This window comes from Cucurbita pepo, chromosome 4, assembly GCF_057944985.1.
Source record: "Cucurbita pepo subsp. pepo isolate OVF chromosome 4, ASM5794498v1, whole genome shotgun sequence".
Classification (NCBI taxonomy): Eukaryota; Viridiplantae; Streptophyta; class Magnoliopsida; order Cucurbitales; family Cucurbitaceae; genus Cucurbita; species Cucurbita pepo.
In genome coordinates this window covers 7,374,827-7,394,562 of record NC_141801.1, presented here as the reverse complement: position 1 = coordinate 7,394,562, position 19,736 = coordinate 7,374,827, and the positions used below count along the sequence as shown (strand labels likewise).

At 38.4% G+C, this 19,736-nt stretch overlaps 3 protein-coding genes across 4 annotated transcripts; 1 reads left to right on the top strand and 2 right to left on the bottom strand.

Moving 5' to 3' along the window:
* Positions 1-208: 208 nt before the first annotated feature.
* Positions 209-7,852, bottom strand: LOC111792852 (glycoside hydrolase family 2 protein). 2 transcript variants are annotated; one of them, XM_023674453.2, is made up of 11 exons: positions 7,552-7,852; positions 6,803-6,941; positions 6,228-6,455; positions 6,081-6,139; positions 4,967-5,015; positions 3,646-3,876; positions 2,794-2,963; positions 2,500-2,704; positions 1,703-2,371; positions 1,392-1,619; positions 209-1,162 (listed from the first exon to the last, which is right to left on the bottom strand). In XM_023674453.2, the coding sequence occupies exons 1-11, from the start codon at positions 7,701-7,703 to the stop codon at positions 368-370; spliced, it is 2,925 nt and encodes a 974-aa protein (XP_023530221.2). In that variant the 5' UTR covers positions 7,704-7,852; the 3' UTR covers positions 209-367. The 2 variants fall into 2 exon arrangements, with proteins under 2 accessions (XP_023530221.2, XP_086979332.1); XM_087123206.1 differs by lacking the exons at positions 6,803-6,941; positions 7,552-7,852 and having other exon boundaries at positions 6,224-6,364.
* A 5,742-nt stretch (positions 7,853-13,594) lies between these two features.
* Positions 13,595-16,852, top strand: AXR4 (alpha/beta-Hydrolases superfamily protein). Its single transcript, XM_023674470.2, has 2 exons — positions 13,595-14,998; positions 16,369-16,852. The coding sequence occupies exons 1-2, from the start codon at positions 13,787-13,789 to the stop codon at positions 16,585-16,587; spliced, it is 1,431 nt and encodes a 476-aa protein (XP_023530238.2). The 5' UTR covers positions 13,595-13,786; the 3' UTR covers positions 16,588-16,852.
* Positions 16,853-17,428: 576 nt separating this feature from the next.
* On the bottom strand, positions 17,429-19,085 carry LOC111792700 (S-adenosyl-L-methionine-dependent methyltransferase). Its single transcript, XM_023674257.2, has 2 exons — positions 19,033-19,085; positions 17,429-18,945 (listed from the first exon to the last, which is right to left on the bottom strand). The coding sequence occupies exon 2, from the start codon at positions 18,939-18,941 to the stop codon at positions 17,517-17,519; it is 1,425 nt and encodes a 474-aa protein (XP_023530025.2). The 5' UTR covers positions 18,942-18,945; positions 19,033-19,085; the 3' UTR covers positions 17,429-17,516.
* Between the last annotated feature and the right edge of the window lie 651 nt (positions 19,086-19,736).

The following is a 19,736-nucleotide window of genomic DNA, read 5'->3' as shown; positions in this document are numbered from 1 at the left end:
GCGAGATTTTGAGTCTCGTAGAGATCCTCATTTGATTTCTAGTTGTCTTATATACTTCTAATTGTGATCTTATACTCCAAAATCAACTATAACATCAAATAAATTAATTAATTAAAATAAGAAGTAAAATCTTTAGAAGTTTGTGTAAATAGTAACATTTTAAGTCCCAACTTTATTCTAACAAAGAACTTGAATGGGTTAAATTAAAAAGATTTAATTAAATCATAAGAAATATTATTAACTTCATTAATGTTCATTGAAAATAAAATGGGATAATTAAACTAAAGGTTAAACTAAATATCAATCTTTAGTTTCAACAAAGCCCCAATACTGTTAAAATTAAAGTTTACCAAATTCTACCTTAATATTAACAGACAGTTAAACGGTGAGAAAGATTCCAACCATGAAGGGTAATCTTTGGAGCAACACCAGGAGGGGCCTCAAAAGAGATTTTGATGGGCATAGCCTCACCTGGGACCAGGGAGAAGTAGTTGTCTGAGTAGTGAACAGGCAGAATCCTTGTATCCTCTCCTTCTTTACCCTCTGCCTTGGCACTATGGACCGAAAAGTGAAGAAAGAAGGCGACTCCGACCGCGTTTCCATTCGTTTCAACTAGCCTCGGATTGTTGCTTGCAGTAACGATATGTCTGCAGATCCTGTGAAAGAAACCAGTGCTGCGTTTTCTATCGGTCTGTTCTTTGTTTTCCAAAGAATTTGAATCGGAATCGCCCTCGCCTTGCCTATTGATAAAGTTGTTGTTGTAGGTTAAGCTAGAGGATTCTGCATTTTTTGACTTGTTCTGCACATTCACTCTGACTTCATAGGTGGATCCTTTTATTATAACCTGAGATGTAACTTGAATGGGTATGTTACTCTTTCTGTAAGACTCCAACTGCTTGTAATCGCCACCGGACTGATGTAGCCAGTAGAAGTTTCTCGAGATAATACCGTAATTCGAGACGTTGTACAGCTTCAGAAGAAGAAAGTAAACAGGCTTGGAATCTTTGGATTTGGGATACTCCATCTCGACAATGGACGATGTCTGTTTTGGAGGCAGGGAGAGTTTCTCAAACACTTTAAAATACGGGCATGTCCCTTCAAGATCCCATACTGAGGCTTCAATGGCAACGCCAGATATCTCGTCCGACGTAGTGTTTACGACCTGTTCAAGACAGATTCAGAAACATGTCACAGTTTAGTTGAGAAATACAGATGAAAACATTTAAACTAAATCCATTGATTCCCATGGTTAAAAGGACATAGGAAATGATGAGATAAATATACAAAATATATCACTTTGCAGTTCATATCACTTCACCATATGTCTCAGAAAGTTATGTTTGTTTCAAACCAAAAAAAAGATAGTATGTTACAATACTCGAAAAACTTGCCTCGATGCAACACGTGCTTAGATTCAGCTGGACATGGATAGGTTCCGCAGCACAACGACATCCAAAGAAACCTGCGGTTTGGTCGAGGAGATGATCGTAGAACTGACCTCTTAGACCTGTCCATGGATTTTGTGTTTTCCAGATTAAGAAACCGGTGTACTTCTTCCACATTCGACAGTTCCAGCCTTCAATTAGAGCTCGATATTGAATATAATTAGCAAGTTGAGCCTGAAAGTTTTGAATGTTAGAAAATGAACTTAACTGTACAAAATTTCATGGCACTACTTCAAGACCAGAAATTTCGATTTTACCTTCAAACAAAAATCATCGAGATCTTTCGGAGAACCGTAAAGTTCAATCTGACTTTCAACCTTATGTGGTTTGGAATAGGGAATGTATTTATGGTAATCCCAAATGGGGTTTGGTACTTCTTCTACATAGCCAGCGGGGAGTTTCTTAACCAATGGAATCTCCCATCCTTCTGAAGGCATTGTGGCTCGGATGGTAGCGGCGACGGGCATGCCTACGGAACCAACCTCAGGATTAAATCCGTACTTGTAAAAATCATCCTTAAAAAAGTTTTCGGGGTATTGGATCTCATAAGGACCATCAGTAAAGTCTCCCTTCCCATTTGCAAATCCATCCCACATGGATCCTTGAACATAAATGCGAGTACCATCGAGATATTGGCTCGGATCCTCTGATTCTGATGATGAATCTACCATCCACTTCTCATTTTCACTTGACGTTTGAAAATGTGGATGAAGTTCCAAGTCTTTTTTTAAAGCAGTGTTGATATCAGGTGGTGGAACTTGTTCGTTTCCACCGACCCAAAGAGCAAGACTAGGATGGTTTCGTAAAAGTTTAACTGTGTCTCTTGCACAAAGCAAGAAAAGATCATGATCCAGAGGGCCATTAGGATTTGATACTGGCACACCACGTCCATCAACATCCCCAGTAATCCAAAACTCCTGCCACACCTACAATAATTTATTTGCAACAGTGATCGACATTCGTATTTCGATCTTAGTTCAACAGAACTATAGAGTAAGAGAATGCAATAGCCAATAATTAATCAAGAAAGCATATAAGAAATTTTTTAACTTACCAACAAGCCATAAATATCACAATAATGATAAAATTCTGGCCTCTCGGCCAATCCACCGCCCCAACAACGGATCATGTTAAAATTCATATCTGCATGAAATTTAATGTCTGTATGATAACGCTTTTCTGAAAGTCGAAGTAACCCATCAGATAATATCCAATTGCCACCACGAATAAATATAGGCTGCCCATTGACCTTGAACAGCCTGCAAAGAAGAAATGGTATGAAGGACAAGAACAATCTGACCAAAAGAAATTTGATCAAGCATAGATGTGAAATTAACATAAAAAGTACCTTCCACCAGTTGCGGTATCAATATCACTTTCTATTTTACGGAAACCAAAATGATGATTCCAGGAATCAGACTCTCCAAATCCATCTACGTCTACGGATATAACGACATTATATAAGGATTGCTTTCCCATTCCGTTCGGCCACCACAGGTTGGGCTTGTAGAAATAGAGCTGTCATTCACCATAAAATTACTTGAGCAGAAGTTTTGAGCCTGACTAATGTGTATCTAACTAACCTATTTACAGTTTAACCATCAGACTATAAAGAATAACATAGTAACCTAGAGTAAATTCAGAATTACCAACTTCCATTACTAAAAGTCTCAGCAAATATCTTGAGAAAGAAGTGAAGTAAATGGTATTCTTTCATTTTTTTGGAATATCTCAAGTTTTACCTAGTGGTTCTCTTCTAAAGCGAAGCTTCTCCTTCTTCACCACTAGCTTATTGTTTCTTAATTAAGAATGTGAACGTCACTTTTGCCCTAGCGGTTCGTCTTTTTCTTCTCTGTTTAGTTCCATACATGGTCAGTATCAGCGGTGGAACTTACATATAGGTATAGAGCACATATATGAAGAAACATTACCCCTCAAACTTACATCAACTAAAAGGTGAAATCTATTGAAGAGGATAACGGAGGACTAGAGAAATTTTCCAAGGGTTTGAGCACCCCACCAAGAGGAGGTGCAAAACTTAAAAGTTTCAAATATTAATCTGTCACCCGAAGCTAGCTTTGGAGTGTACAAAGTGGCATGATGAGTGGGACCTCTCATACCAATTTTAGAAAAATATATATTGAGGACCAATAAAGAGATAAATACAGAAATTCTGTCAAAGAAAGATGTAATTACCAACCTGAGGAAATGTATATTGTATAGTTGATCCAGCAGGGACAGACACCTTCTGAGACTGAATATGCTCAACCAAGCAAATGTTACCTTCTAGTTCAGTGGTCACTTGAACGTTCACAGAACAGTCCGCAACCCAAGAGCTTTTGTTTTGCATCTCCAACGTAGCATGCAAGTAAACTCTCTTATAATCGTCAAAAAATGTTGATACCAAGTGAGGATCAATAATCTTCACTGGCTGTTCAAAAAGAAATCATTAACATACGACCTTTGAACATTAGAAACAAATAGGAAGGAATGTTTTTCATAGAGGAGAAAATCAGCAATGACATACTAAGGAGATGAAATGACAACCCAATCATACAGATATACCACCTAGTAAGAGCATTCAGTGAAATTCTCAGGCGAAATAGAAAGATTGTTTGGTAATTCTATCTATGTTTGATGCTTTAGAAATATGTAGAACTCAAGAAATAAACCTTTTAAGTCTTTGAGTGTATATTATTTTATTCAACATGCATGCACAATTGAAACTACACAATAGAAACAAAAATACAAAATGGAAAATAAATAGAACATATCAGTTTATTAGAGAACAAAAAGTAAACCACTAAGCCATGGTTTGATCCAGCTGCCAGCAGAATATTTGGTATGATTCCTACTTTGATCTATGAGCTTTCATATTTACTCTATTTCGTTCCCCGAACTTTCAATTAATCGGTTTCTTTCCTCACTTTCAAATAATAAACCATTTTACTCATTGTCACTGATCTTTAAAAAATTAGTTAAGTTACAAGTTTGACTATGAACTTTCTGAGTTGGACTTAAAATATTTCTAATTGGTCCTTAAACTTTCGAGATTTTGTGTCTAGTATGTCCCCATTATTAACTTTATCGGTTAAATATTTGAAACATAAAGACCTATTAGACACGAAATTGAAAGTTTAGGAGTCTATCAAAAACTTTTTGAGATAAAAGAAATTGATTGATACAACCTTGGAAGTGTTGGGATCACTTTTTGAAGTATAGTAACTTAATAGACACAACCATATTCATTGAGATTTCACTTAAAAGGCACAGCCATGAGCTGGATTTTCAAATGAATTTAGGATTTTGTTAAATTATTAATGAAAAATTAGTGGAGTGGGTAGAAATAGTTTTCTCATGGAAGGTATAGAGACTAAAACTGAAAAAATAAAAATCGAAAGGCTAAGATAGAATCTTTGAGAATTTCAAGACCAGAGGGGAATAAGTACAAAAGTTCAGAGACTAAAGTAGGATTAAAACCCAAATCAGATAAGAAGAGGCATAATTCAAATGAAACTCACCCCAGTCCTAGAAATTGATACTTCATCCCATATGCCAGTGTTTCGATCCCTGTAGCAACATAAACACCAAAGGGCATTTCATACACAGAAATTTTCAATTATTACCAGTTTTAGTCCTACCAGTAAATGAGTAATTGAACAATATACGTTTCAGTTTATTCACAGTCTGAAGTCTAGCCAGATATTGCATTTAAAACAAGAAAATGGAAACATTTGTCATACATGAACAGAATATAAATGTTAGCAACCCATTAAAGACAAATAAAGTCATAAATTTTGTGTCTCAATTCGAAGATAAACCAAATTAACTTGTTCACTTTGTTACTTTACCATACGCATCATTTCCATGCTTTCATCTTTTGACTACAATCAGATGATAGTATACCATTTTCTAGCATTGAAGCATACAGTAAATTAGAACCTAGTGACAAGCTTCATATATTTATGATCGTGTATATATAATAGAAAAGGTAAGGGGAAAAAGTGTTTATGATTTATGAATTATACTTTCTAAGAATTTGCTTACTTTACACTACAAAAGCTCTATCTTAAAAGATGGTACACTTTGTTATGCATGAGAGAGAGAGAGAGAGAGAGAGAGAGAGAGAGAGAGAGAGAGAGAGAGAGAGATACTATACCTTAATTATTACCCAAGTAAGTTCATCAAGAATATCTTACATTGATTACTTACTCATTTTCCAAACTTCTCTCCAACAAATTTTTTTTCTTCAACCCACCATGCAAAGAATTAGTGTGCCCTCACTTAACTGCTAGAACATGATAAATTGAATCTGATAATTCAATGCTTCTCTAGTTAGAACTCTTGAATTTCGATATTCATATTCTTATAGGGATCCATTTTCAATGAACAGCATTATTTCTCTAACATCAGTATATAGACTTGAGACATTTTTGTACAAATCTTGCTTGCTGATTGTGTAACTAAGAGTAGAAATAAATGATGCGTAGAATTGTTCCACGACTTCTATTAAAATAATTAGTCTGATTACTCCAAGAAAGTAGCAGTAAACGTAGATATCATATGAAATATTATTCGTGAAGAGATAAAAGAACAAGAATTAAATATATAATCTCATAAACACAAGTAAATCACCTTATGGGAGCCATCCAATCCCAACCCTCGACATATTGTGCCGCGACATCTTTTCCAATCTAATGTAAAATATAAGATATCAGGCAGCATTAAAACATCTAATACTAAATCCTTCGGATGTAGAGTTGAGGAGGAGGACTTACATACCTCATGATCACCACCCTGACCTCCTTGTGCTGGAATTCTGCCCGGATGATCAGGAGGGTGGACTAGAACAGCTAGTAAATTTGTGCCATCTGGACGCATAACATCAGACACATCAAGGGAGTGCCTTCTAAACATCCCTTTCGGCAGGACCTTTTGGTGACCATTTATATACACTTCTGCAGAGTAATTTATAGCGCGGAAATTCAGGTCCAGATGCTGAGATTCTGACTGCAAGTTGAGGAGAAGCCCAGAAGGTTATGAACAGGCAGAACTAGTCCTAGAAGCAAAATTGACGGGGAAAGCCAAAAGTTCGCCCGGTCAAATAGATCTTTATTCAACATCTCAGGTCAAGCAGTACTCAGCAAATTTATTCATATGACAAAGAGCCCTCACAACCAAGGACAACAACGTAATCACCAGGGGAGCGATTTAAAATGTAATAAATAAATATTTGTGCTCTATTAGGCTGTAAAGGTCATCAAGTCCAGTAATCTAAAGAGATAAAACAAACCTCATTGAAGGAAAAAAAGAGTACACAAGGCACAGGCGTCATGAAATATTCTCAAGCCACTTACCAGTTTACATTGAAAAGTTGTGAAGAACCAGAATGTGTAGTACTCTCTTCCAGAATCAGCAATATCAATTATCGTTTCATTTTGTAGTCCATAGAAAGGATCGGGAACAACTTTATTCTTCACCAAAGTCCCCAACACACTGTCAAATATAAATTAATAAATCAACATTGTAACTTGTGATCAACTGTAGATTAACTTATTTATATATCCATAGGTTAAAACTCAAAATTAGTAACTTTCGAGTTTAAAAAGTGTTCTTAAACTTTCAAATTCATATATAATACATCGCTAAATTTCGAAAGTTCAAGAACACTTTGTAAAATGTTTCTAACAAGTGCTTAAACTTTTAATTGTGTCTAATAGATCTCTTGAATACTAAAAATTTTTAAAAGTAAACCGATCTATCAGCCATGAAACTGGATTATGTATTAAACTTTCAGTTAGATATTTAATTTTATTGTACTCAAAAAGGTCAAAGAAGTAAATTGAAGTTTAAAAGTTTGGGGATCAAATACAAATTGTAATGTAGCTACTCACAAATGGAAATCTTTAAGAAACTAGCAAGAATTTCCATTTTTCTGATTTTCTTGAGGTCAAAATTGCTAGAAAAAAAAAGGCTAGTCGTAGTAAAAAGTCAAAGCCTACAATCTCTATTTCAGTCCAATTCAAAATCACAGCAACCACGAGGATTTAGAAATCAATTTCAAGCGAAATGCAGAGGAATGACAGTAGAAGGAAGAGGGAATTACGTTCCAGGTACTGCGGCCTCCATCCATGGCGAAGAAGGGCCGATCGAGGGGGGGTGAGTAGTAGTAAGCTGGGCTCCACTGAGCTCGACCTCTGTTGACCTCGCCGCAAGCCAACCGGAATTGAGCTTCAACTTCTTGCCGATTTCCGCCATTGTTAGAGGAGAGGAGAAATGGAAAGAAAAACCAAGATGTTGAATCTGGAAATGGCGATTGGGGAAATTGGAAAAGAGGGTTCCCTATCATGGTTCATCAAGAAGCGGTAGCGTAACACTTTAAAGTACAGATGTCCACCCAGATGTTTACAGTGTCCGACCTACCTTCACTTTCACTTCTAATCAAACAAAATTTACCATTTATTTTAATGAAGAATTAGGCAAAAAAAAAAAAAAAAAAAAAAAAACTTCTTTAAAAAAGTTTTTCACAGGGGGAGACATGATTTTGGTAACTAGTCAACACTCCTGTGTTAGACACAACAAGAATAATAAAGTCATATCTAACAAGTACAAGTGGTTTGGAATTGACATGCACCCATGGACAAGCATGATCGAGACATCCGACACACGGCCATAGGCAACATGCATAGGACACCATGACCGTGACATCCTCCCCCTTTCAATTGGTTGATGTCTCTATCAATCGACTCTTTATGAACTCAGCGATGTAGGATGAGGTTGACTTTAGGTCTCTCAACATGCTTCCAACTGATCTTAGTCTCTTCCAATTTGTCCGGAAGTGTTGAAAACCACTTCTTGGTTTTGCCAACTGTTTGTATCTTCTCCTTGTGTTTGGTGTTTTCTTGGTCGGGATAGTAACGTTTCAAGTTATTGACGTGAACAATAAGGCTAGTCCACATCCATAGTATTTTCGACCTTGTAGATAACTTCGACTGGTTCATAGCATTTTCGCATCAGTCATTGGTTCTTGTTGCTTTGAACTCGGAGTTGATCTAACCTCAACTTTGACAATCTCCATTTTGAAATTCTCGTGGCTGATGCTTTTGACTGGCCCTTCTCTTCATCCCTCTAAATGGTCTTTTCTGAGCGAACATGAGTTACTTTGGAGGTTTGTCTCCCCCCTTCCATAAAGTTATTGGCTTAGGATCTCTTCCGGTTATTTGGGTGATCACCGACAAAAGTCCATGATTGTCAAAGTCATTTAGTTGTTTGTAGAATTCAGTTAACTCAGGTGAGCCATATGACACATTTGTGGCAAGCATTCTCGCCCCCAACATAAAATCAATCTCGTGATCTATTTGCCCAGGCGAAGATAAATACTTAGTCTGACTTTTTTATCTTGCGTCACAATGTTTCTATAGTGATTGCAAGGTTTCTGTTGGGTTAGCTCACTCAAGCTCCCCTCTTCAACTACAACAACGGCAGCAAGCGTAGGTTCATCATGGCTAAGATCCCTTATCAACTGCAGTTCCGACATCATTGTCATCCCTCTTGGTTGATAACTATTTCTCTTAATGTCTTCAGGTTGGACCCCATTACTATTAAGCATTGGGGGAGGGGGGGGGGGGGGTGTTTGACGTTCTCAACTACAGGTGTTTCAGTTTCTACAATCTCATACTCAACTTCTAAATTGACTCCAAGTTTTGCTTGGGAGAAATATAATGTTGTCTTCTATGGGCGTATAGATTCTCAATGGGCCCCTTTGCATATGAAGCAGGACAAAGAGCCTTGATTGTGACTGTTTAGGACAAGGAGCCTTGATTGTGACTGTTTTGGCTGTGAAGTTTCTGTCATTGAGTTCTACCTCTCTATTGGGACTCGCTCCTCCACTGCCTTCAAGTCTGTCACCTCTCCCACCTTTGGGGGAGTTGGGTCGGTAATTTCTATTCCCCCCATTTACGGAAGCCTGGTTCCACCTTACATCTTGGGATTGATTGTTTCTAAGGTTAAATAGATGTTTGGCTGTAGTATAGGCCATGGAAAGGTCTTGGACCATTTGTTCGGTAATTTTGGCCTTTACTCACGACTTCAGCCTCTCAACAAAACTAAAGATCTTGAGTTTCTCGGACATGTCACGAATATCCAACATAAACTCATAAAACCACTTGGCATAGTCTCGGATATTCCTAGTATGCCTCAGCTGAACTTCCTTCTTTTTATGTCCTAAAACTCATAGTTTGTAAAACAAAAACATATTCTGTTTTCAATAAAGTTATTATTGATGTTTATTCAGTAAAGATTGTTATTGAATAAAGTGAATGTTACGATCATTAATTTAAATCCAATAAACTAAGAACCCTCTGGCTATAGTATGATTATTTGAACTATATGTAGAGATATAAGAGTGGATCAAGTTCAAGTATATAATCAAAATGATCTATAGTACAGAGATAAGGCTGAGTACCTTATTCCAGGGACACTATGGATGCGGCCCACTTTTTGTATATGATATAAACAATGTGATCACTAAATTGTACATGTGGAGACATGTGAGTGAGGGCGTCCTATGCAATGAGTATTGCATAAGATCGGACCATGAAGAAAACCACTCTCACTTTATAATGTCGTTTATTGTTGAGACAGATTTTTTCATTCGATGACCTAGGTAACTCAATCTTAATCTTGAGCTAACTATGAACTCCTGTTTATTTGAAATTATCCTTAGATTTGCATGGGTGAGAGTGGCCCGAGTTCGTCGACTCAATAAGCCTCCAATTTCAGGGATAAGACTGGGTGAATAGCTGAGGATAGGGTGTAAGATGGAATTCACTCCTACCCGCTTTTAGGGATAGTAGAGAGGTTGTTCGCTTAAGTACTGACTTCAAGTCTTGAACAAGGGGCCCCACTCTCTCATTGGCCAGAGAGGATTCGGTTTGGTGATTGGACCACAAACCAATTGTTTATTAGAGGATCAGTGAGATTTAAGGAACAAGAAGTAACTTTAGGGGTAAAACGATAAATTGACCTAGCTTTAGTTATGAACAACCTGTGAAGGATTGACTTACTAATCATGGTTATATCAAATGGACAAAAATATATCTATAGTGAGGGGAGTGCAACTACTAGGCTATAGTGGAGTGTCCTAGTAGTTAACGAATGTTGGTTAACAAGGTTAATGAGTTCAGCCGGTTAATCTCGGATCGTTGGAGCTCATGATTTGTAGGTCCATTAGGTCCCTCTTGCTAGCTCATATCGGACTAAACCTTAGAACAGTGTGACGAGTGAGTTCGAAGTGTTCGAATTCAAATTAGGGAATACATGCTAAATATATACGATATATTAAACCACATTTTGTTTTAATTATGAATTAAATAAAAAGAGAGGATTGGAGATACTTAAATAAGATTTAAATATTTTAATTATGAATAGGGATTCATAATCAATATGTGCTTGAACTTATTGGGATTGACATTTGATTTAATGTTAAATATTAATTAAATTGTTTAATTAATCCTTTAATATTATTTTGATTTGAAATTAATTATTTAAATTAATTATTGAATTAAACGTTGACTTCACTTCATGCAAAAATCCATGTTTGAGGAATATTGAGTGTCAATATATGGTTTAACCAAACTTGCATGTTTGCCCATAATTCCGGAATTTTGAGTGTCAAAATTTGGTAATCTAACTTTGGATGAGCATGCAAATATGACTCTAAGATCAAGGTACATCTAAAGTTTGTTTGAAAAACTGAGAAAATCTCTCAAAACTCTCTGTTTACATGTACTACATTCCTATCCAGCTTAGTCACTCACCCGATTCCACAATCCTGTTCTAAGGCCGAAGAATAGTAGGGAAGACACTAGGAGTGGTTCGAAATCGGTTCGTGAGGAAAAAGAAATTTGAACTACAAAAGGTTAGTATTCAAACTCATTGAGTTTTAATATTTTTGAACATGCTAGCTAATTAATACTTAGAGTGCCTAAGATCCAAATTGCTTCCGCACGTATTATAATAACACCGTCACCTTCTTGCGATTATGTCGACATTATTTGGAAGAACTAAGAGCGGAGTTCTTGTATTAAGCTCTCCCAAGTTTCCACAGTAAAATAGACCATCTTTAATGTTCATGTACTTAGATCTCCACCACAACTTTGCATCGACGACAAGATGTATTGTTGCCAACGTGACATTCGCTTCTTCTGCCACAGTCTTTGTGGCTCGAAAGTACTATTTAAGGTCAAAGATAAAGTTCTCTAAAGTATTGGCATCTCAAACCCTACAAAAGGGCTTGAGCTCCAAGACCTTTATCTTGTTGAATTGGACTACACCCCAATTGGGGTTTAGTTCCCCTACCCTCTCCTAGTGAGGTTTAGTCCGACACTATCACCTCAACTCTAACCACTCCAAGAATTACTCTCAAATCCTTAGACATTTTTTAGACCATTTTAAGGATCACTTATTGGGCATTGTTTAAGCAATCGATGTGCATCCTCTATCTCGGCCACAACCCATCGAGCTATCCATATGCTCAAAGCCACTAGCACTTGTGCCCTTGCTTCTAGGGTCTCGACCCTAAACTATTAATTCACAGATACACATTGCCTCAAGGCAGCAACTTGTCGATCTTGTCGACTTTGAGATTATCTGCTAAGACCAATCACACCTAAATGGTGGTGAATTCTCTCCTTATAATCATTTATAGAATCAAATAAATTACAAAAGAATGGAAGGAGGGATATAAGATATTTGCGTATAATAAAAGGTCAAATATGATGCGAAGGCTAAATATCCTCAATCATACCAGATATTTGCCCGTAATAAAGGGTCAAATATAATATATATAGTAAACCATAATTTAGGACTAAATATCATTAACCGGCTACAAAGACAACTTCATTCATGCAAGACTTCAAAAGCCCCATTCCATCAGAAACTTTACTCAGGTAGATTGGTCAGCCTGGGACTTGCCCAGTTGCTTTACAACGGACATGTTTGTGTACTACAATTCAAGGAGCCAACTCAGCTCTGTACCCACTTCACACAATCGCACTCTTGCTACATCAGGACAACGATTGTACGACAATTGTTCTAAACCAGCAAACGAGTCAACCATGTGAGATTCAAACTTCGCAGACAATATTGGAGATGCTCGAGCCTTAGATCACGTTTGAGAGAGATGTTTTTAGAAAACATGAGTGAGGAAATGTGTTGAAAATAATTTGAAAGAAATCAATGATATAAGCTAAAAACGAATAAGTAACAATCACTACTTTAATACCATACAACCCGTGTAGAAAGAATTAACAACTAGTCACATCCCCCTATAGTACATTTTGAGTCATTTTAGTCTTGACAGGTGTAACATGATTTGGGTGACTAGTCCGATAGTACTCGTATTTGACACAACAAGAATAGTAAAGACATATCTATCATGAAATAAGTAAAACCGTCCAAATCATCTGTATCACTTATGTTGTGTTCCTTATTTATTTGATCCTTTCTTAGTTTTGCTAAATAGCCTACCTTTGTGTGTAATAAACATGAGTCTGTGAGGTCCTAAACATATTTAACTACTGTTTCTACGATCATGAACCAAAACAGTGGAAATGGAGAACAAATTAATGAAGCTACGTGGAGAGAAGCACAAGTAGAGGCCACTGCTTACTTGAATCAAGTAATCGAAGGAAAGAAAATTATCTGGAATGAATAAGTTGAAAAGGAAGACAATGACAATGCCATCCTTTTAGCTGGACACAATCCTAGGGAAAGGAGCACGTATACATCTCTTAGCCTAACTATGAGCTAGAGTACGCTCATGCTACCAGAAGCCACAGAGGGAATGGAGCATGTATAATATCATGATGTACGCGTCCGTACTAATCATAATATGGAAATATCTCGATGTACGTGACATACAAAATACATCAGATCCCATTATTTCAAATCATGGTACATACTTTATGCAAGTCTTACCTTAATTTATTTTCATGACATAACGTTCTTAAGATATACATACATATACCGAACATGTCTTTAATGGTTAACCAACATGACATATTAATATCAAGCATAATATGAACATGTATAATTTATTGAAGAAACAAGTTGAACCAAAGATTTAAACCTTAGAACTTTCCCCAATTCCTAAAGTGGATGATACTTTTTCTGAAAAAAGATATTCATCTTTCTTCCTCGGACCAGATCGATTTCAACTTTACCAAATTCATACCATTTCCTTCATCACTCACAATTTCTCCATTCCCCATTTCTTCTCCCCCCGATCCATTTTTCCTGTTCACGCGAGCTTCCCTTTACAACCTTTCCAATCGCCATCAATGGTGACCATTACCGAAGAATCAGACGACCCAGTGCCAAAGGCGTCGAAGCCCAAACCCAACAAATCAAGTTCGTCCACAAAGCCGCCGCCGCCGAGCACCGCCGCCGCAACCTCAAAAACCCTTCGCTCGCCGAACCCAAATCCGTTCACCTTCTGGTTCTACTTCACTTTGATCGTGTCTATCATAACCTTTTTCTTTATCTCTGTTCCTTCTCTCTCTCCCCAAGACCCCAAATCCTGGTTCTTAAGCTTACCCAAGAGCCTCCGTCACCACTACTCAAAGGGCCGTCTTCTAAAGGTACAGGTTAGCCCCAATTTATCTCCGATAGAAGTTTTCGCCGTTGAAAATGGCGCAAAAGGGAATGAGAATGTCGTCGTTGTTCATGGACTAGGGCTGAGCTCTTACTCTTTTCGCAAGGTTTTGGACTCATTAGGTTCCAAAGGAGTTCGTGCTGTGGCATTTGATCTGCCCGGCAATGGCTTCTCCGACAAATCCACGGCTGAGATCGATGAAAACTCAAATGGGGTTTTTGGGAGGCTTTTGGATGTCTATAATTTGATTCATGAAAAGGGTATTTTCTGGGCATTTGATCAGATCATTGAGACAGGGCAGATTCCTTATGAAGAAATTCAAAAACATGTTCCTCAGAGGAAGATTTTGAAGCCAATTGGGTTAGGTCCTGAAGAAATTGGTAGCATTTTGGGGCAAATCATAGATACTGTTGGTTTGGCTCCCGTGCACTTAGTTCTTCATGATTCAGCTTTGTCAATGGCGGGATATTGGGTTGCAGAGAATTCACAATCTGTGAGGAGTTTAACTCTCATTGATACCTTATCAAACCCCTCGCTTCCTTTATGGCTCTTGGAGTTACCTGTTGCTAGGGAGGTTGTTTTAGGATCTAATTTTGTGTACTCAAAGTTGATCAACTTCTGTTGTTCTAAAGGGAATGATGCTGCCTTGGATGTGGAGGCTCATAGAGTTCTTTTGAAGGGTCGGGGCGGGCGGAGATCGGTTGTTAGCATGGGAAAGAAGTTAAACCATAGCTTTGACATAGCAGAATGGGGTGGTTTGGATGATCTGAAAAGTGTGCCGATTCAGGTTATCTGGTCGAACAATTGGTCGGACGAATGGAGTGCGGAGGGAAGTCGGGTTGCTGATCTGCTTCCACAGGCAGCTTTCGTTAAGCATTCCGGTGGACGGTGGGCTCAGGTAAGAATTCATTACTTGAACTGAGAAGTTGTATGAATTTGGCTTGTGTTTTATGTAATGAGTTTGCAGTATGTATTTAAATGAAACATCAATGATACTGTTAGGCCTGCCTATTACTATAGGATCTGTTTTAGCGTTCGAGTTAAGTTCGTGTCGAGTAGGGACTAGGTCACATAATATGTAGCTTAAGGAAATTAGAAGAAATCCATTACTTTGAAAGAGTGCTTGAGATATTAATTCTGCTAGATTAGGTGAAACTAGAACTTAGAGAGGCTAGGGAGGGGAGAGAAATGAGTGGTGTGCCACTGGATAACTTAGCGAGGAAGCATAGACTCGGTCGATGAGGAGTTCGAGATGATGGAAAAAGTTTTCATCTCTAGCTTTACAGAAAGATTTACAAAGACGGGTAGACTCTCAGTCGTGTTTGCTGTACTGGAGATAAGAGAGTCGGGAAGACACGGCTTAGGATTTAGATCATACAGGAGTGAGGACAGATAGAAAGGAAAAATATTCACTTATACGTTCAAGCCCACCGTTAGTAGATATTGTCCTCTTTGGGCTTTCCGGGCTTCCCCTCAAGGTTTAAAAACCCCTGAAAGGTAAAGCTCGAAGAGGACAATATCTGCTAATGGTGGGCTTGGGCCATTATAGATGGTATCAGAACCAGACACTGGGAGATGTGCCAGTGAGGAGGTTAAGCCTTGAAGGGGGTGGACACGAGGCGGTGTGTCAGCAAGGACGCTGGGTCTCAAAGGGGAGTGAATTGAAGGATCCCACATTGATTGGAGAAGGGAACGAGTGCCAGCGAGGACACTGGGCCCCGTTAGGAGGTGGATTATGAGATCCCACATCGGTTAGAGAGGAGAACGAAACATTCTTTATAAGGGTGTGGAAACCTCTTCCTAGCAGACGCATTTTAAGTCTTGAGGGGAAGCTCGGAAGGGAAAGTCCAAAGAGGACAATATCTGCTAGCGATAGACTTAGACAGTTACATAAACACCATATTTGAGGCATCGGAGTTCTTAAGCCTTGCCTATTGCTTAGGCTCCCTGGGATGGTCAATTTTTGGCTAGGAGAGAACCTGTAATGCACTCAGTTTGGCTTTGACTTTTACATGGTAACAGGCTGATTTCATCTGTCTTTGCGGTTTGACTCCTTGATTTTCATCTTTGTTTGCCTAAATGATCTCTTTCTAGTTTAGTGTACGTTTATGTCATCTTTTTACTGGGACATGGATGCTCGATATCACATTTTGCTCGATGTCCTTGAGACGATTGGCCGAACATCGGTAGAAGCATCCATGTTATAATAAGCATGAATATAGTCTCTCTTTGAACTTGAAATAAGTTGTTCATCTTTCTTGACCTCAGGAAGATGCAGCCAATGCCATAGCTGACAGTATAGCTCAGTTCGTGTCCTCATTACCCCCCACGGTCAGGAAAGCTGTCGAAGAGCCCGAACATACTCAGAAAGTGTTTGATGAATTGGGGAACAGCGACCAGCATCACCATCACCACGATCACGGCAGCCACGACATTCATGGAGCTGGGTACATGGAGGGATATGGACTCGGCAGTCAGGCATGGTGAACTAATATCCTCATCCTTCTGACGGACAGTTCAAAATAGATACTGAGTCCCCCATCTTTCCCCACGGACAGTTCTTTTTTCTTAGAAGACATTAGATTGTTGCTTGCTTGATTGCCCTGAAATGATTTAATCATGTGTTGTTTCATTGTTTGAATGTATCTCATCTTACCCCTTCTTCTCTTCAAACTGAATTTGATTCAAAAGACTAGAATGTATGGCGCCCTTTATATAGTTTTGTCTTTATAAAGGTAAGGATTTCTCGTCACATCACGCGATTATTCTTTATAAGGGTGTGAAAATCTCTCCTTATTAGACACATTTTAAAACTGTGAGACTGATGGCGGTACGAAATAGGCCAAAGTAGACAATCTGTTAGCGGTGGGCTTGAACTGTTACAAAATGGTATCCGAGCTAGTTACCGGACAGTGCCTCGCACTGGTCGGAATAGGGCTAGACCCTCTCCATAGTAGATGTTTTCGATACGTAATGGGTCAAAGTGGACAATATTTGTTACCGGTGCAAGCGAAAAATATCTGCTAGCGATGAGTTTGGACTAAGCCAATCACGGGGCGATGCGAGGTATTGATCAGAATAGGGCTAGACCCTTTCCATAGTAGACACGTTTTAAAATATGTGCTATATTTTTTTAAAAATTAATTGTATGAATGCCTCTTCACTAGAACTCTTGCACCCTCATCCTACACGCTCCCTCAACGCCCACAATACGCCAAACTACCTTCAGCCACTCATTAGAAACGCACTTGCAAGAGAAAGTGCGAGTAACAGAGAGAGAACGAGGGAGAAGACGAAAGGTTGATTGTTATTTTCCGACGAGCACGACGCCAATGACACTATAAATCAAGTGTAACGATCAATAGATGATTGTCCCCAACAACGTATACTTAAAATATATTAATAAAACACGTATATCATATTGCTCTCGGAGGTTTTTCCAAGACGGCAGACAGATAGACTTCATTTTTTGACTTAGGAGCAATAGCCCATTTATGTTTCTTGTATCTAAACTGAAGAAACATGTAGATATAGTCGTCGAGATCCTTGCGATCGCAAAAGAATCGGTCGATCCATAGCAATCCTCCCGGGCGTAGAACCCGATCCCAATCGAAAAGAATGAAATCCAACAGCAGCATGTCCACCCAACCATCCATGAAACCAGTTGTGTGAATCAAGTCCATTGTGTTATCAAACAAAGGAAGCCGTTGGTTTAGTGTCACATACAAAGGAATCAACCCTCTTAAAGCAATAAACTCATTGAAAGGAGCTCCAAGGTTCAAAGCTGTGGTTACAATTGTCACATTTTCTTCTCTCATTCTTGCACCAAAACTCCCCGTGCTTATACCGAAATCCAACCCGACCCGAATCTCCCCCGCCTTCATCCCCAACACGTCCGATATCCTAAAATCCACCGCAACCGAACTATTCCTCACCCATTTAACCTTCTCCTTCTCCATTTCAAAGCAACCACTACACTTGTTGTACCCCCTTTTGGGATTCTTGCTTGACAAGCATGAAAAGTTCCTACATTGATAGTTGCTCCATCTTACGTTCCGATCGTCGGGCGTTTTCCATAGCGATTCGTTCACCGCATACGGCTTTTGGTACACCTTCGACGCTCTCGTCAGGCACCGTCGACGGGGCAACGGATCGCACCCATTCAGCATTAGTTTCTGACCCACGTTCCAATCATCTTTACAATAAGAACCAATGTCATAACTCATATACTCTTCCAATTCCTTCCTAACCAACACACAAGCATGTCCAATTGTGTTGTATATACTCTCAGTCATATACATATTCACCTTCCCCGTTCTACTCTTCTTTGGACTTATATACTTCCTTATCTCCTCAACCACAAAATTATTGATCAAAGGCTCCTCTTTCACACTCAAATTTCCATTCATTTTTTCAACTTTGGGTAATCTAATTTGTCTCAATGCAATGTGAGCATTGTAAAGAGGCTTAATCACTTCCATTTCCAAGTACTTTTTATGCTCAATTCTTCTCATATTACCATTCATCAATGCTTGCTTGTCCCTTTCCATTTCCTCCACCGCCGATTCGAGTTTATCTTGCAAGCTTTCTAGTTGATCTAGCACTTCTTCGACTCGATCTGACAGTGCTTTCGCGTCGAAATTTGCCTCGTATACTTGTTTCGTCGTCGTCGTCGGCGTGTAGAAGTAGCGGCAAACGTCCTCCTTGTGGAAGATGAACCCAGCTGAGTAGAACTTGAAGAGGCTCAATGTTGTGATGGTGATTACAAGGCCTCCTAATAGAATTTGAAGGCAACCCATTGTTCTTCCTACCCTCCATTTGGTGTGGATCAGCTTCCTCATTTTCCTTTTAAAATTTTGAAATTTTTTGATTTAAAACTCATAAACCAAACAAATTATATGAAATAAAGCAAAGAGTTGAGGGATTTCTTACCTAAATTCAAGCAAATCCAGATGAAGATCTTCAAAGTTTCCTTCTGATTCAGATCCAACATGAAACTTTGAAACTATTACTTGATGAGGTTTTTAGAGGTAGAGTTTCGTAGAAATTAAGGTAGATACTATTTTAGTCATTGTTGTCCACAAATTCATGAGCTGAAATCAATTAATTTGGTAGCTCAAATCTCGAAGCTGCCTGGAAATCCATGCAAAAAAAAAGAAAAAAAAAAAAGAAAAGAAAAAAAAAAAGTGGTTTCTTTAACTTAAGGAAGAAGGTATGGTTGTAAATACTTAAAATAATTATTCCATTAAGAGGTTCTTGTTTCGGTTCGTCAATGGATCTGTCTATGAATTCTTGAATGTAGTATTCAATTCGTTTCAATTTGGTATTAAATTAGATGTAAAACTTACATCGACTAAGTTTACTTAGATGTGACACAAATATAAGGCAATATTTAGTAATTCAGGTCTTCATAATTGTAGTATAATTATCCGTTCTTATCATGGGTATGTTACTGTGATATCCCATATTGGTTGAGGAGGTGAATGAAACACCTTTGGTGTAGAAACCTTTTCGTAGCAGACACGTTTTAAAACTTTGGGAGAAGCTCGAAAGGAAAAGCCCAAATAAACAATATCTATTAGTAGTGGTTCTGGGTCGTTACAATTACAAGCTAATTCTTCTGGGTCATTACAGTT